Source organism: Takifugu rubripes, chromosome 12, assembly GCF_901000725.2.
Source record: "Takifugu rubripes chromosome 12, fTakRub1.2, whole genome shotgun sequence".
Classification (NCBI taxonomy): domain Eukaryota; kingdom Metazoa; phylum Chordata; class Actinopteri; order Tetraodontiformes; family Tetraodontidae; genus Takifugu; species Takifugu rubripes.
Window position 1 is genome coordinate 8,495,964 of NC_042296.1, and position 19,580 is coordinate 8,515,543.

The window sequence follows — 19,580 nt, forward strand, 5'->3', positions numbered from 1 at the left end:
GGTCCTGCAAATGGATCCGTTCTGCAGTACAGTGGTTCTAGTTTGTACATGACACCAATTCATTAAAAATGAAAGATCGTTTCTTGTAAATCGGTCAGGTGATTCTCTGCTCATTATTTCTCAGGAAAGCAGCACCTGGAAAAACAAAGCAGATTTTCAAATGAGAAAGAAAAGGTGCGAGTGCTCGCTAATGCTAACAGGTGGAAATCAGGCCACAGACTAATAATTTAGCTACATCCACAGATTCATACAGAGGTGATGTATCAATCAGCTGTATTCATCCCTGTATATTGATAGACTTTGTGATTGGTGCTAAGCAAAGCTAAGCTAAGCTATGCAAGCCTAACCAGTGTACAGAGTCATGAAACTGTGGCAACTTGGTCAGCAACTGTAGCAAACGTGTCATTGCCTATTAAATAACAGGTAAACCCAGTGGTGATGGTGAGCCACTGAGGTGGCAGAGTTTTACCAAATAAAGATGTTCAGAGAGTCAAGGTCAAAGTTTACTTTGTTTTATTCAAACAACCTTTTCATGTAAGATGGACAGAGCAAGAGGGGCAACATTCACATTCATGACTTTTTTGTTGTTCATTGGAAACTTACTGGAGAGTTTTGGGAGGAAGCTGCTGAGAAGCTACAGGTCATCAAGGTCAGACTGAGATGACAACAGAAGATAATGAAGGAGATCCGGCGCCAATCATTTCTACATTTAAACATCTCAGCAACAGAACGACGGAGTGAACACATGTTGCTCAGTGTTGACTGAGCTGAAGCAACTGAGGCAACCTTCATGTGGAGGCGGTGGACTCCGCTCATCAGCTCTGTTGACTGACCAGGTACTGCTGCAGTACCAGGAACCAGAGTTCCTCATCACTGCTGCTGCCTGGACGACACCAAGGTAACAGAGAGAGACCGTGTGGGATGAGAGTAAATCATCACATGCTCAACATGTGACGCTTTTATCATTTATTGACCAGATTGATGTCAGGAGAGTCTTTGTTGGGAACACCGGATGGGGCCCCCATAGAGGTGGACAATGGAGAGAACGTTTGGATCAGCAGGAACTCTTCAGTCAGAAACATATGTAAACTAAACATTAGAAAACCTTAGTTTAAGTCTGGCCCTCTAAATTTCCTTTGAAGGTTTTTCATCAGTTCGGTTCAGTCGTCTTTTCAAACAACATGAATTTACGTTGTTTCCACAGAAAAAAAAAGCACCTGCAGAAGGTTCACATCGAAACAGGATTGTGATGACTCCAATTAAAGTCAGACTTTTGGATTATTCAGCAGGAAAATCCATCTGTCGCTCTCCTGGGAAGATTTCTTTGATCTTTTGTGACAACTCCTGATATTTCCTTCTACTTGATATTTGTTTCCCACCTTCAGCCGCAGCTCGTGAAGATCTGTGGCTTCAACTCACAGGTCCCCCACGCCATTAAAGGGTGAAACTCAGCAGTGGCGCCGCCGCCACAGGATGGGGAAGGTAAAGATATCAAGTTTTACCTGTAAGGAGTAGCGAAGGTGATGGAGGAGGGGCGGAGCTTAAAGGCAGGAAATGACTGCTTTTGGAGAGGGAGACGTTAGGGTGCTCGGCTGGGAGAGTGATATGTGAAAGTAGACGTAGACAAGTGTGAGTGAGAGAGACGGGTGGGTGGTGGTGGGGGGGGGGTCAGCTATTTAGTTGGTGTAAATGTGTCTAGCTGGCATTCACTCCCACTGCAAAAGAGCTTTTTATTTTTGTCGGTCCCGGTCCGCAGTGGTTGGAACGCTACACCAGGATTGCTGGTTAACTTGTGAGTCTGTTCAGACGACCCTAGAAAATCGTTGAGTTTCTTCACCTTGGGAGAGAATCTGTAAACTCGAGGGTATAAAGACAATGCTACCACTAGCGTCTTTGTGGCTTTCCAATGTTTTCCAATGTGTTTCAACACAATGACTGAAGAAGGAAAGATTCCAGTTATTGGCTGAGGGAATGGATGCAGTCGCCTGATATTAGTGGTTTACCTGTGTCCATAAAAGCCGTGTGTGACAGCGGACATTGTGGATGACTGTAGAGATGTGTTCAAGTCCTGTGGGAAAAATCATTTTACAGCTAAATGAGACAGAGGTGCAGGTACTCATTTGATCGGTAAATGTTAATTTACAATGACAGATGTTAGTAATTAGTTTAGTTTCTTGGTGCAGAGAGAAAAACAAATTCTGCTCTTTTTCTCTCTCAGGTGAAGATTTGACTCCTCAGGGGAAGCAGGGAGGTGGTCTTCTCAGGCCTCCAGGCCTGCCTGGAACTGACCCAGGAAGTAACCATTCTCAACTGTGCAGGTTCAGAATTCCTGTGAGGTGATCTAATGAAGGTGGAGCATCTGCAGATCACCCGAGAGTCTCTACTGTGGGCAAAAATAACTCGCTATACTTCTGTCATGTTTCAAAACTAAATAATCAGCAAAGCCCAGAATAATCATTATGTTCCAGGTTTCAGGGGTGGAGTCGTACTGCTGAACCATTCTGAGTTTTGGACTCTCAAAATCAAACCAAAAATTATTTAAAAAAAAAAAAAAAAATTAGAAAGAAAATCCAATAATGTTCTTCTCACATGAGAGACAACAACTCCAACATGTTTCCTGGCAGGCAGCTATCTGTCAGACCAAACTCAGGGAGTCTGAGTGTCTGTGTGCCCTGATCTCTGCCTGCCAGGCCACTGAAGCGTCTGTCAGACTGACAGCAGAGAAAACTCTAACTTTCTCACTAAAAGGGTTTTGTCCCTCACATCAAACAACATTGTCTTTGTTGTATTTGGCTGAAGAGACACCAAGCTAATGCCTCTGTTTGCCTTCATGGCAGCTGCCAGCTAACTTTTATCAACCTTATCCCCTCATCAGGATGTTTATGGGCTGGATTTTGTTGTTGGATTCTCATCAAGACAGCTGGCCTAGTTTTGTTTCTAATTTCCCATCATCCTCTCTAATCGCTGACATGTGGACACGGCTGGAGGAACCTCTGCTTCAGTGTGACTTGGCCTCAGCTTAAGCATTTAGTTGTCGGGGTTGTTGCCTCTCAGGCTGCCTGTCAGGAAATCCGGTAGTCAAAGGTGTCTTTCTCCATGTAGTCGGTCCAGGTGGACGAGGGCATGCTGCGGTACGGGTCCAGCAGGATCCGGAAGCAGCGCACGATCAGGAGGCCCAGGAAGATGAAGAGTATAAGGAGGAAGACAAACGCTGCCCTCTGCTCCAGAGTGAGGAAGGAGGCAGTCGCTGAGGAAGAGGAGGAGGAGGAAGAGGAGAAGTCCAGTTCAGACGCAGAGATGGTGCTGCTGTAGATGTCGTCTGCCATATCAGGACACACGGTGACAGATTAGAGGGACGTCTGGCCAACGAGAGAACAGAGCAGGAGCCTGCAGAGCTGGAGAAGAGGAGGAGCCTTCAGGGGTCAATAGTTCTGATAAATGACATTCAGGAAGAGTGGATCAATGCTAAACAGGAAGTCAAAATCAAACCCAACTATTGCAGAGTAAAAGTAACAAAACTGCTAAGGCCTTATGAAGCTTCTGTGTAGCCACTGTGAACAGGTTCCTTACGCAGGGATAAATAAACTAAGAAGTCTTCTGGAAAAGGAAAGGGACAATCGGGGGGGGGGGAGGAACATTCATAGAGGAGGAGCCAATCAAGGGAGGGGAGGAACATTCATAGAGGAGGAGCCAATCAAGGGAGGGGAGGAACATTCATAGAGGAGGAGCCAATCATGGGGAGGGGAGGACCAATCAAAGAGGAGGAGCCAATCAGGGGAGGGGAGGAACATTCATAGAGGAGGAGCCAATCAGGGGAGGGGAGGACCAACCAAAGAGGAGGAGCCAATCAGGGGAGGGGAGGACCAACCAAAGAGGAGGAGCCAATCAGGGGAGGGGAGGAACAATTAAAGAGGAGGAGCCAATCAGGGGAGGGGAGGGCCAACCAAAGAGGAGGAGCCAATCAGGGGAGGGGAGGACCAACCAAAGAGGAGGAGCCAATCAGGGGAGGGGAGGACCAACCAAAGAGGAGGAGCCAACCAGGGGAGGGGAGGACCAACCAAAGAGGAGGAGCCAATCAGGGGAGGGGAGGACCAACCAAAGAGGAGGAGCCAATCAGGGGAGGGGAGGAACAATTAAAGAGGAGGAGCCAATCAGGGGAGGGGAGGAACAATTAAAGAGGAGGAGCCAATCAGGGGAGGGGAGGACCAACCAAAGAGGAGGAGCCAATCAGGGGAGGGGAGGAACAATTAAAGAGGAGGAGCCAATCAGGGGAGGGGAGGGCCAACCAAAGAGGAGGAGCCAATCAGGGGAGGGGAGGGCCAACCAAAGAGGAGGAGCCAATCAGGGGAGGGGAGGACCAACCAAAGAGGAGGAGCCAATCAGGGGAGGGGAGGACCAACCAAAGAGGAGGAGCCAATCAGGGGAGGGGAGGACCAACCAAAGAGGAAGAGCCAGTCAGGGGAGGGGAGAAGTGCAGGTGAAAGGGAAGCCTCAGTAGAAACAATCACACCTGAAAGTGATTAAAAAAATCACTCAGCTGATCTGAAGCTGGACCCAAACTTGAAACCTGGCGGCCGTCTTTGATCAGGACTGATTCAGGTTCAGGGTCACTGGGCAGTTTTTGGCAGTTTCAGGTGTGGTTGCGAAGGATGTCGATGTTTTTGACTCTTTTCCAGTGATTATTCAGTTAAGGTCCGCTCAGGTTTTACTGTGTTTCCCCCTATTGGTCAGATAAAGAAGATTTGATCATTTGCTTTGTGTTGCTAAAAACAACAGCTGAGGGAATGTAACCATAGCAACCACGGCATGCGTTTGGATCATGTCCACACCGGACACAGACGGCAGTTTACTCAGCAGAGGCTAGTCAGTGTGTGGAGATATTCAAAAATCCACCTTTGCCAGGGGGGGCGGTATCACGGCTGTGGCACAGGACACCTGACTCACCTGGCCCAGAAGAAGCTGCTGAAGGGGGCGGAGCTTCACCCAAGCGTGAGTGGGCGAGAGAGCACAACTGTCTGTGTGGGAGAGAGAGAGAGAGTCTGCTATGAATCGATAGCAGAGGGTTACACAATTTTTGTTAAGTTAGGTCTGACAGCTATTTTTAACTCATTTTTGGGTGCTGAATCCAAAACTGATCTCAGTTTTTCTCTAACACATCAAGTTTTTGACCTCTAGGATCCCCTATAGGTCAAAGCTGGCAGGTCTGACTACAGCGGAGGAGAAAAAAGCCGACTGACCGACTTTTGGGTTCAGCATGTGAGTTTGAATCTGCATAAAATCTAAGGCAACAGGATTTTTTTTCCAAATTGTTCCCCAGAATTATTGCTCACTTGGTTGTCTTTATCCACTCTAAACTTGTATGTGTTATCATACGGGATTGAACTGTGTGTTCTCAGACACACACACACACACACACACACACTGTCACACACACACACCAGTGACAGTGATCTGTGATGACAACACTTGGCTAACGAGGCTGCGCCTGACAGCTCCTCAATAAATAAAGACTCTCACTCCAGTTTAACCACCAACGAACAAGAAGCAGCTACTTACAACTCTCAACTCTCTTAGTTTTGCCGCGTTTCCACGGAAATGTATAGATGAGGTTTTAGGTAAAGCAGTCAAAGGTTTTTACATCACTTCCTGTCTGAATTCTTCTGTAGCAGCGTCTAAAATGCTAATGCTAGAACTGAACGTCCAGGTTGACCTTTAAAACCATGATAACAGATGATGGTGCTGTTCTCTCCTTCACCCATCATTAGTTACAATTACTCACACACACAAAGTTAAATTGGTACTGCTTTATTTAGAATGCTAAGAGGCTAATGCTAGTCGGCACTCCTTAATCTCTGCAGTCATTTTAAAGTCTCACTCTGCTCTACTGTTCTAACAACCGTTAATTAATTTTACACACTTGTGGAACACTTTGAGTTGGTGGAGACAGGAAATGATTAAATTAACAAACAAATCATCTGTTAACTGCTAAAACGTTGTATCAAAGCAGCATCAAAGGTTGTTACTGGTGAACATGGGCAGTGCTGAGATGATCCAAGACCCACTGTTTAGATGTTTGCTTCTAAAGTGACCACGAGCACCCTAAAGACTGTTAGATGCTTTTATTTTTAGTTTTGTTCGTTATTTCTGTACCTCTGCTTCCCCTTTTATCACTCTCCGTTTGAAGAAATAGGAGCAGTAACTTCACATCCCTCCATCATCGTTCTCACTTTGTTTGGTTGTTTGTTCTATTTTTAGTCGTGATGAAAAGTCGAGATTTGATCCGTCTGAAAAAGTAAAGAGGAGGAAAATGACACATTTCACTGGCTCAGTTCAGGTTAACTTAGCATGGAGCTAAATATAAAGGAGTCTTGAGAGGCAGGAGTGCAGACACACACACACCCACACATACACACACCCACACACACCCCCCCACATACACCCCCACACACACACACGCACACACACATACCCCCACATACACCCCCCCACACACACACCCACACACACATGCTGGTTTCACATACCTCTCCATACCCCTAATAAAAATCATCGTTAATCAGCACCATCTCACACCAACTGATGACTCAAAGAATCCAGATCAATCAGCTGCTGGAGCAGCTGATGAAGTCAAAGGTCACGACAACAGTTGGTCGGTAACCTGCGCACGCACAGACACACCCGCATGCTCACCCACACACTGAACACACTGAACACACTGAACACACTGAACACACAATCCTCCGGGCCAGTGGAAACAGCAAAGTTGAGCCTGACCGACCGTATAATGCGATGGAGGCGATGATGGTGATGGCGGCGGTGATGGCGGCGGTGATGGCGGCGGTGATGGCGGCGACGGCGGCTCCAGCCCTGGAACTCTGACACTTTCCTGGTGGAACAAGTTGTCGCCGTGCCGAGGCTGCAGTGGAGCGTCTGATTGGACGTCTCCGTGTCTTCTGCTCAGTTTGCCGCCGCACCTCCTCTCCTATCTGTGTGGAGGATGATGCTGGCTCTGGCTGTGCCTCGTCTCCCATGGCAACCAGTTGCTATAGCGATGGACCTGAGCTCATTGGCAGATGGACGTGATGGAGGGGGAGGGGGAGGGGTGGGGGCTGAGTAAGAACTGGAAGCACTTTGTTTACATTTGGTGCTTATAAGGTAACACACATACACTTGTAATTGTATGGATTATTATACACAAACACTGTTTTTACATGTTTTGAGTTTACATTTCTAATATTATGTATGATCAAGTGAATAAATTGACCCGCCCCCCCACTTCCATCCCATTATATCAAGCTTGAGTGTAATGTTTTAGTATCACTAAAAGAACAAATATAAGAAACACGCTCAAAATATCAGAATCTATTTTACTTTATATAGCACTTTATTTTATCATTAACCAGTATAAACCATTAATACTTGTTAGAGATTGTGCTCTTTAGGTAGTTTTACTGTAAATGTTTAGAACTGTCTTGAACATTCAACCTCAATAAACCAAAACTCCTTTAGAGAGTCAAACATGATGATCACATCAGGATAAATGGTGCCAGTCGGGACTTTATTACCCAACTTCACTAAAACATAAATGATACTCAAGCACTTGTATTTGGAAATAAATTGGATTTTATTCAGACAGATGATATTACTGACAATGAAATAATACAGATTAAAAACTTTATCCGTCTGTTCGCCTCTTGGAGCCAGGAGAAGAAGTTGCTCACAGATGTCACATTAACTGTGGACGCCCTCCACTTAAAGAAGGTCTCGTCCTGGATGACTTCTTCATCCAACAGCACATCAAAAAACATCTGCAGCAGACCTACACGGACACACACCAGCAGTGATGTACTTCTTTAAGAGGCTCGCTCTCTGCAGCAGCTCGTAGGTTCTCAGCGTTTTAACCCCACCTGACAACACAAACACTCTCTTCACACCACTGTAAAGAAGCTGAACACATCTAATCATGGACCATAAAGTGTCCCAGACTGGTTTTGTGCTCACATCATGTAAACCAGACGTCTATGTGGAGTAAAACTAATGATCATGTTTTTGGACAGAAACAGGCTGAGTTTTCTGCCTCTATATGACTTCATAGAACACTTACAGTCAACAATGACTGACTGGCAGACTGCTCTGATCAAGGCCCTCACAAACCCGTCTGATGACCTCTGTCTGTTGTTGAGGGTGTTCTGGGAGGGGGAGAGGAACCTTTGTTAGTTTCATGCCTACAGTCACAATCTCTGTAGAAAAACCCGGTTTAAAGGTCATTCTCATCAGGAGTTACCTGGATCCGCTCCTCTATCTTCTCATTGATAGAGTTTTTAGCGCTTGACAAACTTCTTGATCACAGTCCTGCGCTCGTGCCTCCTCCTGGGTCTTGTGTTCTAGTAGTGAACCCCCCCCCCCCCCAGGTGTCTGCTGTAAAGATGCACCCAATCTTTTGGCTTTTTCAGTTATTTACCTGGAATTTTGCTGACAGATTTAATCTGTGCTCCACCTCTCCAGTGCATGGTGGTTATCAACTGGAGCTGCCCCCTCTCTTCAGCCAGCTTCACCTCGTGGGTGACTTTAACCAAGGGGTTGCAGCAGGTACCCTCCTCGCATTAGGCAGCAGGGGGGGTGCCATGTTAGGAGAAGCCCCTAATTGGCTAATTCAGACACACAGTATTGCACAAGGCAGAGGCAGAGTTTCAAACCATTGGACCCGCAAATGGGGGGAAGAAGCAGCATTAATCACAGTTTATAGGGAGCATTGTGTTTGGATAAGATGAGAAGATGAGACAAGAGGAGATGAGATGAGATATCTTTGCAGCCCCCCCCATGGCTGGATTGTATTTAGGCCGAGGGCCCCCCCTGCTGACTGAGAACATACTTTTACATTCCGTCGAAACATTTGTCACACTTTAAACTATATTTAAAAGTTTTTAACATACCAGTACAACAACTACTACCTACTAAATTTGATCACGAACGATTGGAGGTATTTCAAATTAAATTTTACAAAGAAGTTGGTCAGCAAAACTAAAACCAAAATTCAAAGTTAGGAAGGAGATAAGAAACCTTTAAAAAAATAAAAATAAATAAAAAACCTGAAAATAACACAAAAAAGGTTCATTATATGGCTGCATTCTGATTTATGTCCACTAGGTGTCAATGTTGGTTAGGCGTGAGTGGTGACGTCATCATGATCGCGCGTATACAGTTGTTTGTTGAGGAAAAAATGCCACATCGGAGACACCACACACACATAGTTAACTTAGCACGGGGCTAAATATAAAGTGCACACACACGCACACACACGGATCTGAGAAGCGATGTGTGATATTTGAATATCTCTACTGGTTTTAGTTCCACATCAGTCCCACTTCAGCTCAGTAGCTCCTGCGACTGCTGAGAGGAGCCTTCAGGTCGGTGCATCTTTCTTCTTCCACATGACGTAAATTGACTGAAAATGTGAATGAAAATATGAATAATTGAGCTGAAGTTGTGTCACGATTTGCCGTCCCTGCAGGTGGGAAAGCCTCGTTGTGGTAAACACCAACATGTTGACTTGGTCTCCTCCTGTTCTTCTCTGTCTTCTGCTCCATCTCCGCTCCTCCATCAGTTTCTCTCTGAAGAACTGCACCGTCCACGCCGGTGGCGCTTCCGCTGAAGTTTTCGTGGATTGTGCTAGCCGTGAACTCTTGACTGTTCCCGACGATGTTCCCCGTGACGCCACCACAGTAAAACTCTCCTACAACCTTCTGACTCGGGTGAAGAGGAACGATGTTGAACATCTGACCAAAGTGAAGTTTCTGGACCTGCAATCAAACGAAATCGCCCACATTGACGATGGATCCTTCCTCCACATGAGGTCTCTGACGAAGCTGCGGTTGTCAAAAAATAAGCTAAGCGAGCTAACAGCTCAGCTGTTTCAGGGCCTCTCCAACCTCACCCATCTTGATCTGTCGAGCAACATCATCACGTTCATCCATCCCTCCACCTTCAAGGACCTGCCAAGCTTGCAGACGGTGGTTCTGGATGCGAACAGGCTGAAGGAGATGGCGGACATCCAACCGTTGCTCATCTTACCAAAGCTGAGGAACCTGACCATCAGCAGAAATCTGTTCACCTCGTTCCAAAGCAAAGACCTTCTGCTGGACCAGCCGTCCAGCCTGAGGGTTCTGGATGTGTCGTACAGCATCTTTGAAGCTTTCAGCATCTCAGCCGCCACCTTCCCTCACCTGGAGATGATAGACCTTTCTCAGAGTGCCTTCACATGGAACATAACTGACAGAACTTCACTGCAGAACATCACTCAGCTTTTCTTCAGTCATACGAAAGTTTCATCCCGACAGATCCAGGAGATCCTGCAGAACATGGCCTCACTCAAGCATCTCAGGATGAACTATATAGATGAGTGGATCCGCGAAGGTCTGCTAGCAACAGTCTGCAGGATCCCCTCGCTCAGGGTTCTGGAGCTGTACTTAAACAAAGTGCCTAATCTGAGTGCACAGGTTGAGTTCTGCTCCGAGCTGGTCCAGCTGGACTTGTCCTGCTCAGACGTGTCGGAGGTTCCACCTGGGAGTTTCCGGCTGATGAAACAACTGAGGCTCCTGAACCTGGAGGTCAACCTTCTCACCAAGGTCCCAGAGGACATCAGGAACATCTCCTCTCTGCAGGTCCTCTACCTCAGTGACAACCTGATCACTGAGGTGGGCTGTGAAGAGTTCTCCAACACTTCCGCTCTGGTGGAGCTTTACCTGGACTCCAATCGGATCACGTCCCTCCAACAGTGCAGCTTTGAGAACCTGCTCAAGTTAAGGATTTTGGATTTGAACAACAACTTTCTGTGGAAGATTGAAGGCGTCTTCAGCCGGGGCCCAGCGAAGCTGCAGCTCTTAGATCTGAGCAGAAACTCGGTGTCGGTGTACGATGATGGATATTTCCAGAGTCTGGGATGGTTGACGCATCTGGACGTGTCTTCAGATAAGGTGGGCCGAGTGACGTCTGAAGCTTTTGTTGGTCTACACAGACTGAAGAGTCTTCATGTCAGCATCCCGCTCGATTACGAATGTGACTTCCGAGGGTTAAAGCAGCTGGAAAACCTGACAATCTCCATGATGATAAGCGACACAAGGTCTCCTCCGAAATATTCCCAAGCTTTGTTCCATCTGAAGTCCCTCAGGTCCTTCCACGTGGCCTGCCAAGGGTTCCACTACGGGTTCCCCCTGGATGTGCCGCTGAGCATGTTGAGCTCCATGACGCAGCTAGAAGAGTTCACCGCCGACAACATTTACCTTTCTGCGCCTGATCCAGAAACGTTCCGCTCCAACAGCCGCCTCAGGTCCCTGAAGATCTCCCAGACGGATCTGTCGGATTTGGACCCTGAGATGTTTAGGCCCATTCCTGACCTGCAGAGTCTGGACCTCTCCGGGACGCAGATCAGCTCTTTAGAGTTTCTGCTGCAGGTGGACTTCTCCTCGCTCCGGGATCTGAGGCTGTGTGACAACGACATCACCTCCATCAACCACACCCTCTTCCAGTTCCTTCCTTCTCTCACCCTCCTGGATCTCACCAACAACCCTCTGACCTGCGATTGTCTGAACGCCGGGTTCATCCTCTGGGTGATGGACAACAACCAGACGCAGGTCATTAACGGCCACCAGTACTCCTGCTCATTTCCTGTGGCCAAGAAGGGGACCAATCTGCTGGACTTTGAGGTCCAGTTCTGCTGGATTGACGTGGACTTCCTGTGCTTCCTCTCCTCCACCTGCCTGGTGGTCCTGACTCTCCTCACATCCTTTACCTACCACTTCCTGAGGTGGCAGCTGCTCTATGCCTTCCACCTCTTCCTGGCCTTCATCTATGACAACAGGAACAGGAAGCAGCAGAATCCTCCCCCCTACGATGCCTTCGTCTCCTACAACGTTGAGGACAAGCTCTGGGTTTATGAGGAGATGCTGCCGGCTCTGGAGGACCAGCAGGGATGGAAACTCTGCCTGCACCACCGAGACTTCCAGCCAGGTAAGAACTCACCCCGAAGAAGAAGATCTGATGGAGACTTAAGTCTCTGTTCCTCTTTGACTTCCTGCCAGGCACGATTAGCTGAAGATAACAAACTCGGCGGTTTATTTTTACTCGGACCCTGTCACATCTACAAAGAAGTTGGTCAGCAAAACTAAAACCAAAATTCAAAGTTAGGAAGGAGATAAGAAACCTTTAAAAAAATAAAAATAAATAAAAAACCTGAAAATAACACAAAAAAGGTTCATTATATGGCTGCATTCTGATTTATGTCCACTAGGTGTCAATGTTGGTTAGGCGTGAGTGGTGACGTCATCATGATCGCGCGTATACAGTTGTTTGTTGAGGAAAAAATGCCACATCGGAGACACCACACACACATAGTTAACTTAGCACGGGGCTAAATATAAAGTGCACACACACGCACACACACGGATCTGAGAAGCGATGTGTGATATTTGAATATCTGTGCTGGTTTTAGTTCCACATCAGTCCCACTTCAGCTCAGTAGCTCCTGCGACTGCTGAGAGGAGCCTTCAGGTCGGTGCATCTTTCTTCTTCCACATGACGTAAATTGACTGAAAATGTGAATGAAAATATGAATAATTGAGCTGAAGTTGTGTCACGATTTGCCGTCCCTGCAGGTGGGAAAGCCTCGTTGTGGTAAACACCAACATGTTGACTTGGTCTCCTCCTGTTCTTCTCTGTCTTCTGCTCCATCTCCGCTCCTCCATCAGTTTCTCTCTGAAGAACTGCACCGTCCACGCCGGTGGCGCTTCCGCTGAAGTTTTCGTGGATTGTGCTAGCCGTGAACTCTTGACTGTTCCCGACGATGTTCCCCGTGACGCCACCACAGTAAAACTCTCCTACAACCTTCTGACTCAGGTGAAGAGGAACGATGTTGAACATCTGACCAAAGTGAAGTTTCTGGACCTGCAATCAAACGAAATCGCCCACATTGACGATGGATCCTTCCTCCACATGAGGTCTCTGATGAAGCTGCGGTTGTCAAAAAATAAGCTAAGCGAGCTAACAGCTCAGCTGTTTCAGGGCCTCTCCAACCTCACCCATCTTGATCTGTCGAGCAACATCATCACGTTCATCCATCCCTCCACCTTCAAGGACCTGCCAAGCTTGCAGACGGTGGTTCTGGATGCGAACAGGCTGAAGGAGATGGCGGACATCCGACCGTTGCTCATCTTACCAAAGCTGAGGAACCTGACCATCAGCAGCAATCTGTTCACCTCGTTCCAAAGCAAAGACCTTCTGCTGGACCAGCCGTCCAGCCTGAGGGTTCTGGATGTGTCGTACAGCATCTTTGAAGCTTTCAGCATCTCAGCCGCCACCTTCCCTCACCTGGAGATGATAGACCTTTCTCAGAGTGCCTTCACATGGAACATAACTGACAGAACTTCACTGCAGAACATCACTCGGCTTTTCTTCAGTCATACGAAAGTTTCATCCCGACAGATCCAGGAGATCCTGCAGAACATGGCTTCACTCAAGCATCTCAGGATGAACTATATCGATGAGTGGATCCGCGAAGGTCTGCTAGCAACAGTCTGCAGGATCCCCTCGCTCAGGGTTCTGGAGCTGTACTATAACAAAGTGCCTAATCTGAGTGCACAGGTTGAGTTCTGCTCCGAGCTGGTCCAGCTGGACTTGTCCTGCTCAGACGTGTCGGAGGTTCCACCTGGGAGTTTCCGGCTGATGAAACAACTGAGGCTCCTGAACCTGGAGGTCAACCTTCTCACCAAGGTCCCAGAGGACATCAGGAACATCTCCTCTCTGCAGGTCCTCTACCTCAGTGACAACCTGATCACTGAGGTGGGCTGTGAAGAGTTCTCCAACACTTCCGCTCTGGTGGAGCTTTACCTGGACTCCAATCGGATCACGTCCCTCCAACAGTGCAGCTTTGAGAACCTGCTCAAGTTAAGGATTTTGGATTTGAACAACAACCTTCTGTGGAAGATTGAAGGTGTCTTCAGCCGGGGCCCAGCGAAGCTGCAGCTCTTAGATCTGAGCAGAAACTCGGTGTCGTTGTACGATGATGGATATTTCCAGAGTCTGGGATGGTTGACGCATCTGGACGTGTCTTCAGATAAGGTGGGCCGAGTGACGCCTGGAGCTTTTGTTGGTCTACACAGACTGAAGAGTCTTCATGTCAGCATCCCGCTCGATTACGAATGTGACTTCCGAGGGTTAAAGCAGCTGGAAAACCTCACAATCTCCATTACGATAAGCGACACAAGGTCTCCTCCGAAATATTCCCAAGCTTTGTTCCATCTGAAGTCCCTCAGGTCCTTCCACGTGGCCTGCCAAGGGTTCCACTACGGGTTCCCCCTGGATGTGCCGCTGAGCATGTTGAGCTCCATGACGCAGCTAGAAGAGTTCACCGCCGACAACATTTACCTTTCTGCGCCTGATCCAGAAACGTTCCGCTCCAACAGCCGCCTCAGGTCCCTGAAGATCTCCCAGACGGATCTGTCGGATTTGGACCCTGAGATGTTTAGGCCCATTCCTGACCTGCAGAGTCTGGACCTCTCCGGGACGCAGATCAGCTCTTTAGAGTTTCTGCTGCAGGTGGACTTCTCCTCGCTCCGGGATCTGAGGCTGTGTGACAACGACATCACCTCCATCAACCACACCCTCTTCCAGTTCCTTCCTTCTCTCACCCTCCTGGATCTCACCAACAACCCTCTGACCTGCGATTGTCTGAACGCCGGGTTCATCCTCTGGGTGATGGACAACAACCAGACGCAGGTCATTAACGGCCACCAGTACTCCTGCTCATTTCCTGTGGCCAAGAAGGGGACCAATCTGCTGGACTTTGAGGTCCAGTTCTGCTGGATTGACGTGGACTTCCTGTGCTTCCTCTCCTCCACCTGCCTGGTGGTCCTGACTCTCCTCACATCCTTTACCTACCACTTCCTGAGGTGGCAGCTACTCTATGCCTTCCACCTCTTCCTGGCCTTCATCTATGACAACAGGAACAGGAAGCAGCAGAATCCTCTCCCCTACGATGCCTTCGTCTCCTACAACGTTGAGGACGAGCTCTGGGTTTATGAGGAGATGCTGCCGGCTCTGGAGGACCAGCAGGGCTGGAAACTCTGCCTGCACCACCGAGACTTCCAGCCAGGTAAGAACTCACCCCGAAGAAGAAGATGTTTTTATTCTGGGCGAAGGTTCTGAGCTGCTGACACCTCACGGAGGTCTGATGGAGACTTAAGTCTCTGTTCCTCTTTGACTTCCTGCAGGCACGATTAGCTGAAGATAACAAACTCGGCGGTTTATTTTTACTCGGACCCTTTCACATCTGTTTTTCTGGGTCCCCCTCCACGCCAGAGTAAGCAGCAGCGGCCCCCCTGATGGGGGCGGAGCTTGTAAAAAAAAAGCGCCACTGAATGTGGGTTTTGTCACCATGGCAGGAAAACCCATCATGGAGAACATCACCGACGCCATCTACAACAGCAGGAAGACCATCTGCGTGATCAGCCGCAGCTACCTGCAGAGCGAGTGGTGCTCCAGAGAGATCCAGATGGCCAGGTGAGGGCGCCGCCTGCACCCGCCACCACAAACGTGACTTTAGCGACGTGCCGGCCGCTGGGCTGACGTTAGCGTCGGTGTGGTCTCTCTCCTGCAGCTTTCGCCTCTTCGATGAGCAGAAGGACGTTCTGATCCTTCTGTTCCTGGAGGAGATCCCAGCCCACCAGCTCTCCCCATACCACCGCATGAGGAAGCTCCTGAAGAGGCAGACCTACCTGAGCTGGACCCAGGCTGGGCGCCACCAGGCTGGAGTCTTCTGGCAGAATGTTCAGAGAGCTCTGGAGTCTGGAGATGCTCCACACGACCAGGTGGACCCTCTGACAGGACCGGCAGAGCCCTGAGAACCTGCTGGAAACCTGTGACTCGGAGTGGTGAAGGGAGTGGGGAAGGGAGTGGGGAAGGGAGGAGAGGAGAGGAGAGGAGGGGAGGGGAGGGGAGGGGAGGGGAGGGGGAGGAGAGGAGAGGAGAAGAGAGGAGGGGAGGAGGGGAGGGGGAGAAGAGGAGGGGAGAGGAGAGGACAAGAGAGGAGGAAAGGAGAGGAGAGGAGAGGAGAGGGAGGGGGGGAGAGGGGAGGAGAGGAGAGGGGAGGGGGGGAGAGGGGAGGAGAGAGAGGAGAGGAGAGGAGAGGAGAGGAGAGGAGAGGAGAGGAGAGGAGAGGAGAGGACGGGAGGAGAGGACAAGAGAGGAGGAGAGGAGGGGAGGGGAGAGGAGAGGAGAGGAGAGGAGAGGAGAGGAGAGGAGAGGAGAGGAGAGGAGAGGAGAGGAGAGGAGAGGAGGGGAGAGTTAAAGTAGCACAACTGTCGTTAGGTCATGTGACCTGTAGTCGGATCTGTAGTTTTTTCTAAATTTCTACATTTAATTCAAACTTGACAAATTTCTTTCTTTTAGCTGTTTTCTATGTGGAGACGAAGAGAAATAAAACTTACTTTATTAACGAGCTCTCTGCGTGGTTCTCTTTCAGTCTCATTAAACAGGCTCATTAACCAGCAGACATGCTAAAGCCCCTGACCTCTGACCCCTCACAGAAGTGTTGTGCATAAACAAAATTAGCATCATTAGCATATTTGTGCTCTTGAGAAACTTTCTTCTTCTTTTCTTGTTCAGCTCCACCTTGCAGGGAGGCTCAGAGCACGGCCTTCTGGGAAATGTAGGAGCCCTGAGAAGACAGGTTGTTGGTAAAGTTAGCTTTGATGTGCTAATGAGACACAGTAAAGCAGGTCAGGACTCAACTAACTAACTAGCTATGTTCACTGTCACCAGGCAGATTTCACATCACACATGCTAATGCTATGCTAAATATTCATCCAACGGCTTCATTAGAGCTGCTGAAAGAGACCAACTTTATATGTTAGTGAACTGAAAATGCACAGGAAAGAAAATATAACCTCACCTGTTCGCCCTCCATCACCTGTTCTCCCTCATCACCTGTTCTCCCTCCATCACCTGTTCTCCCTCATCACCTGTTCTCCCTCATCATCCATCCATCCACCCATCCATCCACCCATCATCCATCCATCCATCCATCCATCCATATATCATAACAAATTCTTTTTTCTGTGTAATGTGATTCAAACAAAGGTCACATGACCCTCTGCAGCAGGAAGAGGTTTTGATTATTTCCCAGAATGCACTTCAGTGTTCTTCCAGGATCCATGTCAATCAACTGCTAATGCTAACGCAGTTTTAATCAGAGGACCATGTTTCCACTGCAGGACCCTTTCAGGGTCCAACAGAGTCCCTGTTGGTTGGTACTTCCTCCTGGGCGGGGCTTTCCTGACCAGCTCTGGTCCATAGCATCCATCACCATGGAGACCAACACACACCACAAACACAGCAACAGCGTTAAATATTAAACAGCACTATTGTCTGGTTGTGTATTGTGTACGTATCACAACACAATAGTGCTGTTCACTATTTATGAACGCAGACGTGCGTGTGCTCGGCCACCTTTACCTGACGTCTTCGAGGGGTCCAAGGGGTCCTAACCAGCTGTTAGCATGCTAACCAGCTAACATCACAGCCTATAAACCAGACTGCTGCGACTCGGCATCGCCCCCTGGTGGTTTCTGCAGGACTAACGTAGAAACTGGAAACACTTTCTACGCGACTCCTTCAGCAGTTGTGGCCATTTTGGCTCACGGGTCAAAGGTCAACGCCGATGTCGCTGCGTTGTTCGAGCTACGCTAGGCGAATGAATCTGTCCTTCTAAACCTGAAACGCACGACAACTGTGGTCATGTGACAATTACGTGAAGCAGGAGCGATACCTGCCGAGCGGTGTGAGCAGGTATTCGCAGGCAGTTTCCATGGGAACCCAGATGGATGTTCCAAGAGTTAGCTTAAAGCTTTATTCTTCGTGTCCCGTTCAGAAGAGATGAAACCGGCGGCGCCAAAGCAGCTTTCTCTGTGGTGGCTCCTGGTCTTGAACAACCAGTTCAGAACATGGTTACCAATGGTGGCGCCCGAGAGGGAGGCGGACCGCCTGAACTTGAACTATCAGACTACAGTATCTGATTTCACAATCTCTTTGTCTCGTCCTCCCTCCGTCCAGATTTTTATTCTGCCAGAAATTGTGAAATGTAAATAAATGGTGGAGCGGACGGACGGACGGACGGATGGCGAGCTGTAATTGGTTTGGCGTCTCATCAAGGAGCTGCTTGACAAGCGGCGTAGCGGACAGAGACGTTCGATTTAGCCGAAACGTGAGCTGAATGTCAATGAGCCGCGAGGGCGGGGAGGGAGGACGATAGGGACAGAATGGAGACGGGTAACAGGGACGACCATCAAGGTCTGATTTACATTCACGATCAGAACCTGAAATTTCCCAGACGACCTTCTGGAACCTGCAAACATCAGCTGCAGCTATCATGTTGTAGCTGACGTGGTCGTTAGCGCCGTCATTAGCTCTGGTGTTAGCTGATTGTGCAGGCTCACGTTCGTGGTGTCTCTGTGCCGACCTTTCAGTTCTGCTAATGATCTTCTTGTTTTATGGGCAGCAACTCTTAGGTTTCAATAGTTGACCTTTGACCTTTTGAAAAGTGTAAATGAGGGATTGAAATGTCTGAATATGGAACAAAACATGAAGATGAGGAAGAGGAAGTGAAGTGGGGATGACGCAGAAAGGAGCTCTACTGGGCTAGAATGTTCTACTCATTCAAAACTCGTTAGCGTCTTAGCATCACAGCAGGTGATGCAGAGAGATGACGGAGAGACGGAGAAGAAGAGAATCCCGTGTTGATTTACCTCTATCAACACGTGAGGTCAGCGAGGACATCTGCGCTAACGGCTAAATCTTCAGAAAAACGAGTTGCCGCTCCGTCTTTAGCTCTGGACAGATTACCAACATCCTAAAGCCCGCTAAGACCCACAGGATCCATATGTCTGCAATTTGTGGGACTTCCTAGAATGACAGCTGTGGCACCAGGATTAGCCAAATGAAGCTAATTCTGCTATGCAGCGATCTGATCTGATTCTGATTGAGTAGCTTTAGCCAAAATCACTTATCAAGGTGTTAAAGTTCTTCAACTAGCAATCATGTAGCTGATGTCATTCATAGAAATGTATGAAGTTTTTTTTTACCAAATTCACGTTGTCACACTGAGTGCAAAGTGGTTACCATGACAACAAAACATTCCATGATCAGATTATTGATTATTATGATTATCAATCCTCTCGTGATTGATGGAGTTCCCACAAATCCAGGAGCAACAGTCAGACGGCTTTGGACACAACCAGTCAGGTCAGAACAGATCAGCGCTAACTAGCTATTTAACTTAGTACTGATAGTCTCCTCACTGTCATTCTTTTCTTCTTTCTCCTTTTATTTAATTGTTGGTGTGTGTGTGTGTGTGTGTGTGTGTGTGTGTGTGTGTGTGTGTGTGTGTGTGTAAGACTCTGTTTCCAGACGATTTGGTGACGTCATCACCATGTCAAAAATATTGGGTTTAATTCACAATCAACCTTTTGTTAATTAAACACGGTCGCTTTAAAATGCAGACAGTGGGAGGAGCTACGCGCCGCGGCCCCGCC

The 19,580-nt window shown here is 48.3% G+C and overlaps 1 protein-coding gene and 2 long non-coding RNA genes across 11 annotated transcripts; 1 reads left to right on the plus strand and 2 right to left on the minus strand.

Moving 5' to 3' along the window:
* Window positions 1-154: 154 nt before the first annotated feature.
* Window positions 155-7,093, minus strand: LOC115251650 (uncharacterized). Of its 3 annotated transcripts, XR_003890164.1 has the most exons (5): window positions 6,779-7,093; window positions 6,151-6,284; window positions 4,945-5,015; window positions 4,511-4,720; window positions 3,306-3,395 (listed from the first exon to the last, which is right to left on the minus strand). It is a non-coding gene; the product is annotated as an uncharacterized lncRNA (long non-coding RNA). The 3 variants fall into 3 exon arrangements; XR_003890161.1 differs by lacking the exon at window positions 4,511-4,720 and having other exon boundaries at window positions 155-3,395; window positions 6,779-7,082; XR_003890163.1 differs by lacking the exon at window positions 3,306-3,395 and having other exon boundaries at window positions 4,373-4,720; window positions 6,779-7,082.
* Window positions 7,094-9,005: 1,912 nt separating this feature from the next.
* Window positions 9,006-16,058, plus strand: LOC101065822 (toll-like receptor 13). 6 transcript variants are annotated; one of them, XM_029844550.1, is made up of 5 exons: window positions 11,860-12,006; window positions 12,651-15,145; window positions 15,435-15,552; window positions 15,650-15,923; window positions 16,049-16,058. In XM_029844550.1, the coding sequence occupies exons 1-4, from the start codon at window positions 11,969-11,971 to the stop codon at window positions 15,891-15,893; spliced, it is 2,895 nt and encodes a 964-aa protein (XP_029700410.1). In that variant the 5' UTR covers window positions 11,860-11,968; the 3' UTR covers window positions 15,894-15,923; window positions 16,049-16,058. The 6 variants fall into 6 exon arrangements, with proteins under 6 accessions (XP_029700412.1, XP_029700413.1, XP_029700415.1 ...); XM_029844551.1 differs by lacking the exon at window positions 16,049-16,058 and adding an exon at window positions 15,968-15,980 and having other exon boundaries at window positions 11,869-12,006; window positions 12,744-15,145; XM_029844552.1 differs by lacking the exons at window positions 15,435-15,552; window positions 15,650-15,923; window positions 16,049-16,058 and adding exons at window positions 9,006-9,407; window positions 12,488-12,546 and having other exon boundaries at window positions 9,512-12,006; window positions 12,651-12,936.
* LOC115251654 (uncharacterized) lies at window positions 15,774-17,942 on the minus strand. 2 transcript variants are annotated; one of them, XR_003890170.1, is made up of 3 exons: window positions 17,819-17,942; window positions 16,479-16,708; window positions 15,774-15,908 (listed from the first exon to the last, which is right to left on the minus strand). It is a non-coding gene; the product is annotated as an uncharacterized lncRNA (long non-coding RNA). The 2 variants fall into 2 exon arrangements; XR_003890169.1 differs by lacking the exon at window positions 17,819-17,942 and adding an exon at window positions 16,943-16,989.
* Window positions 17,943-19,580: the final 1,638 nt, after the last annotated feature.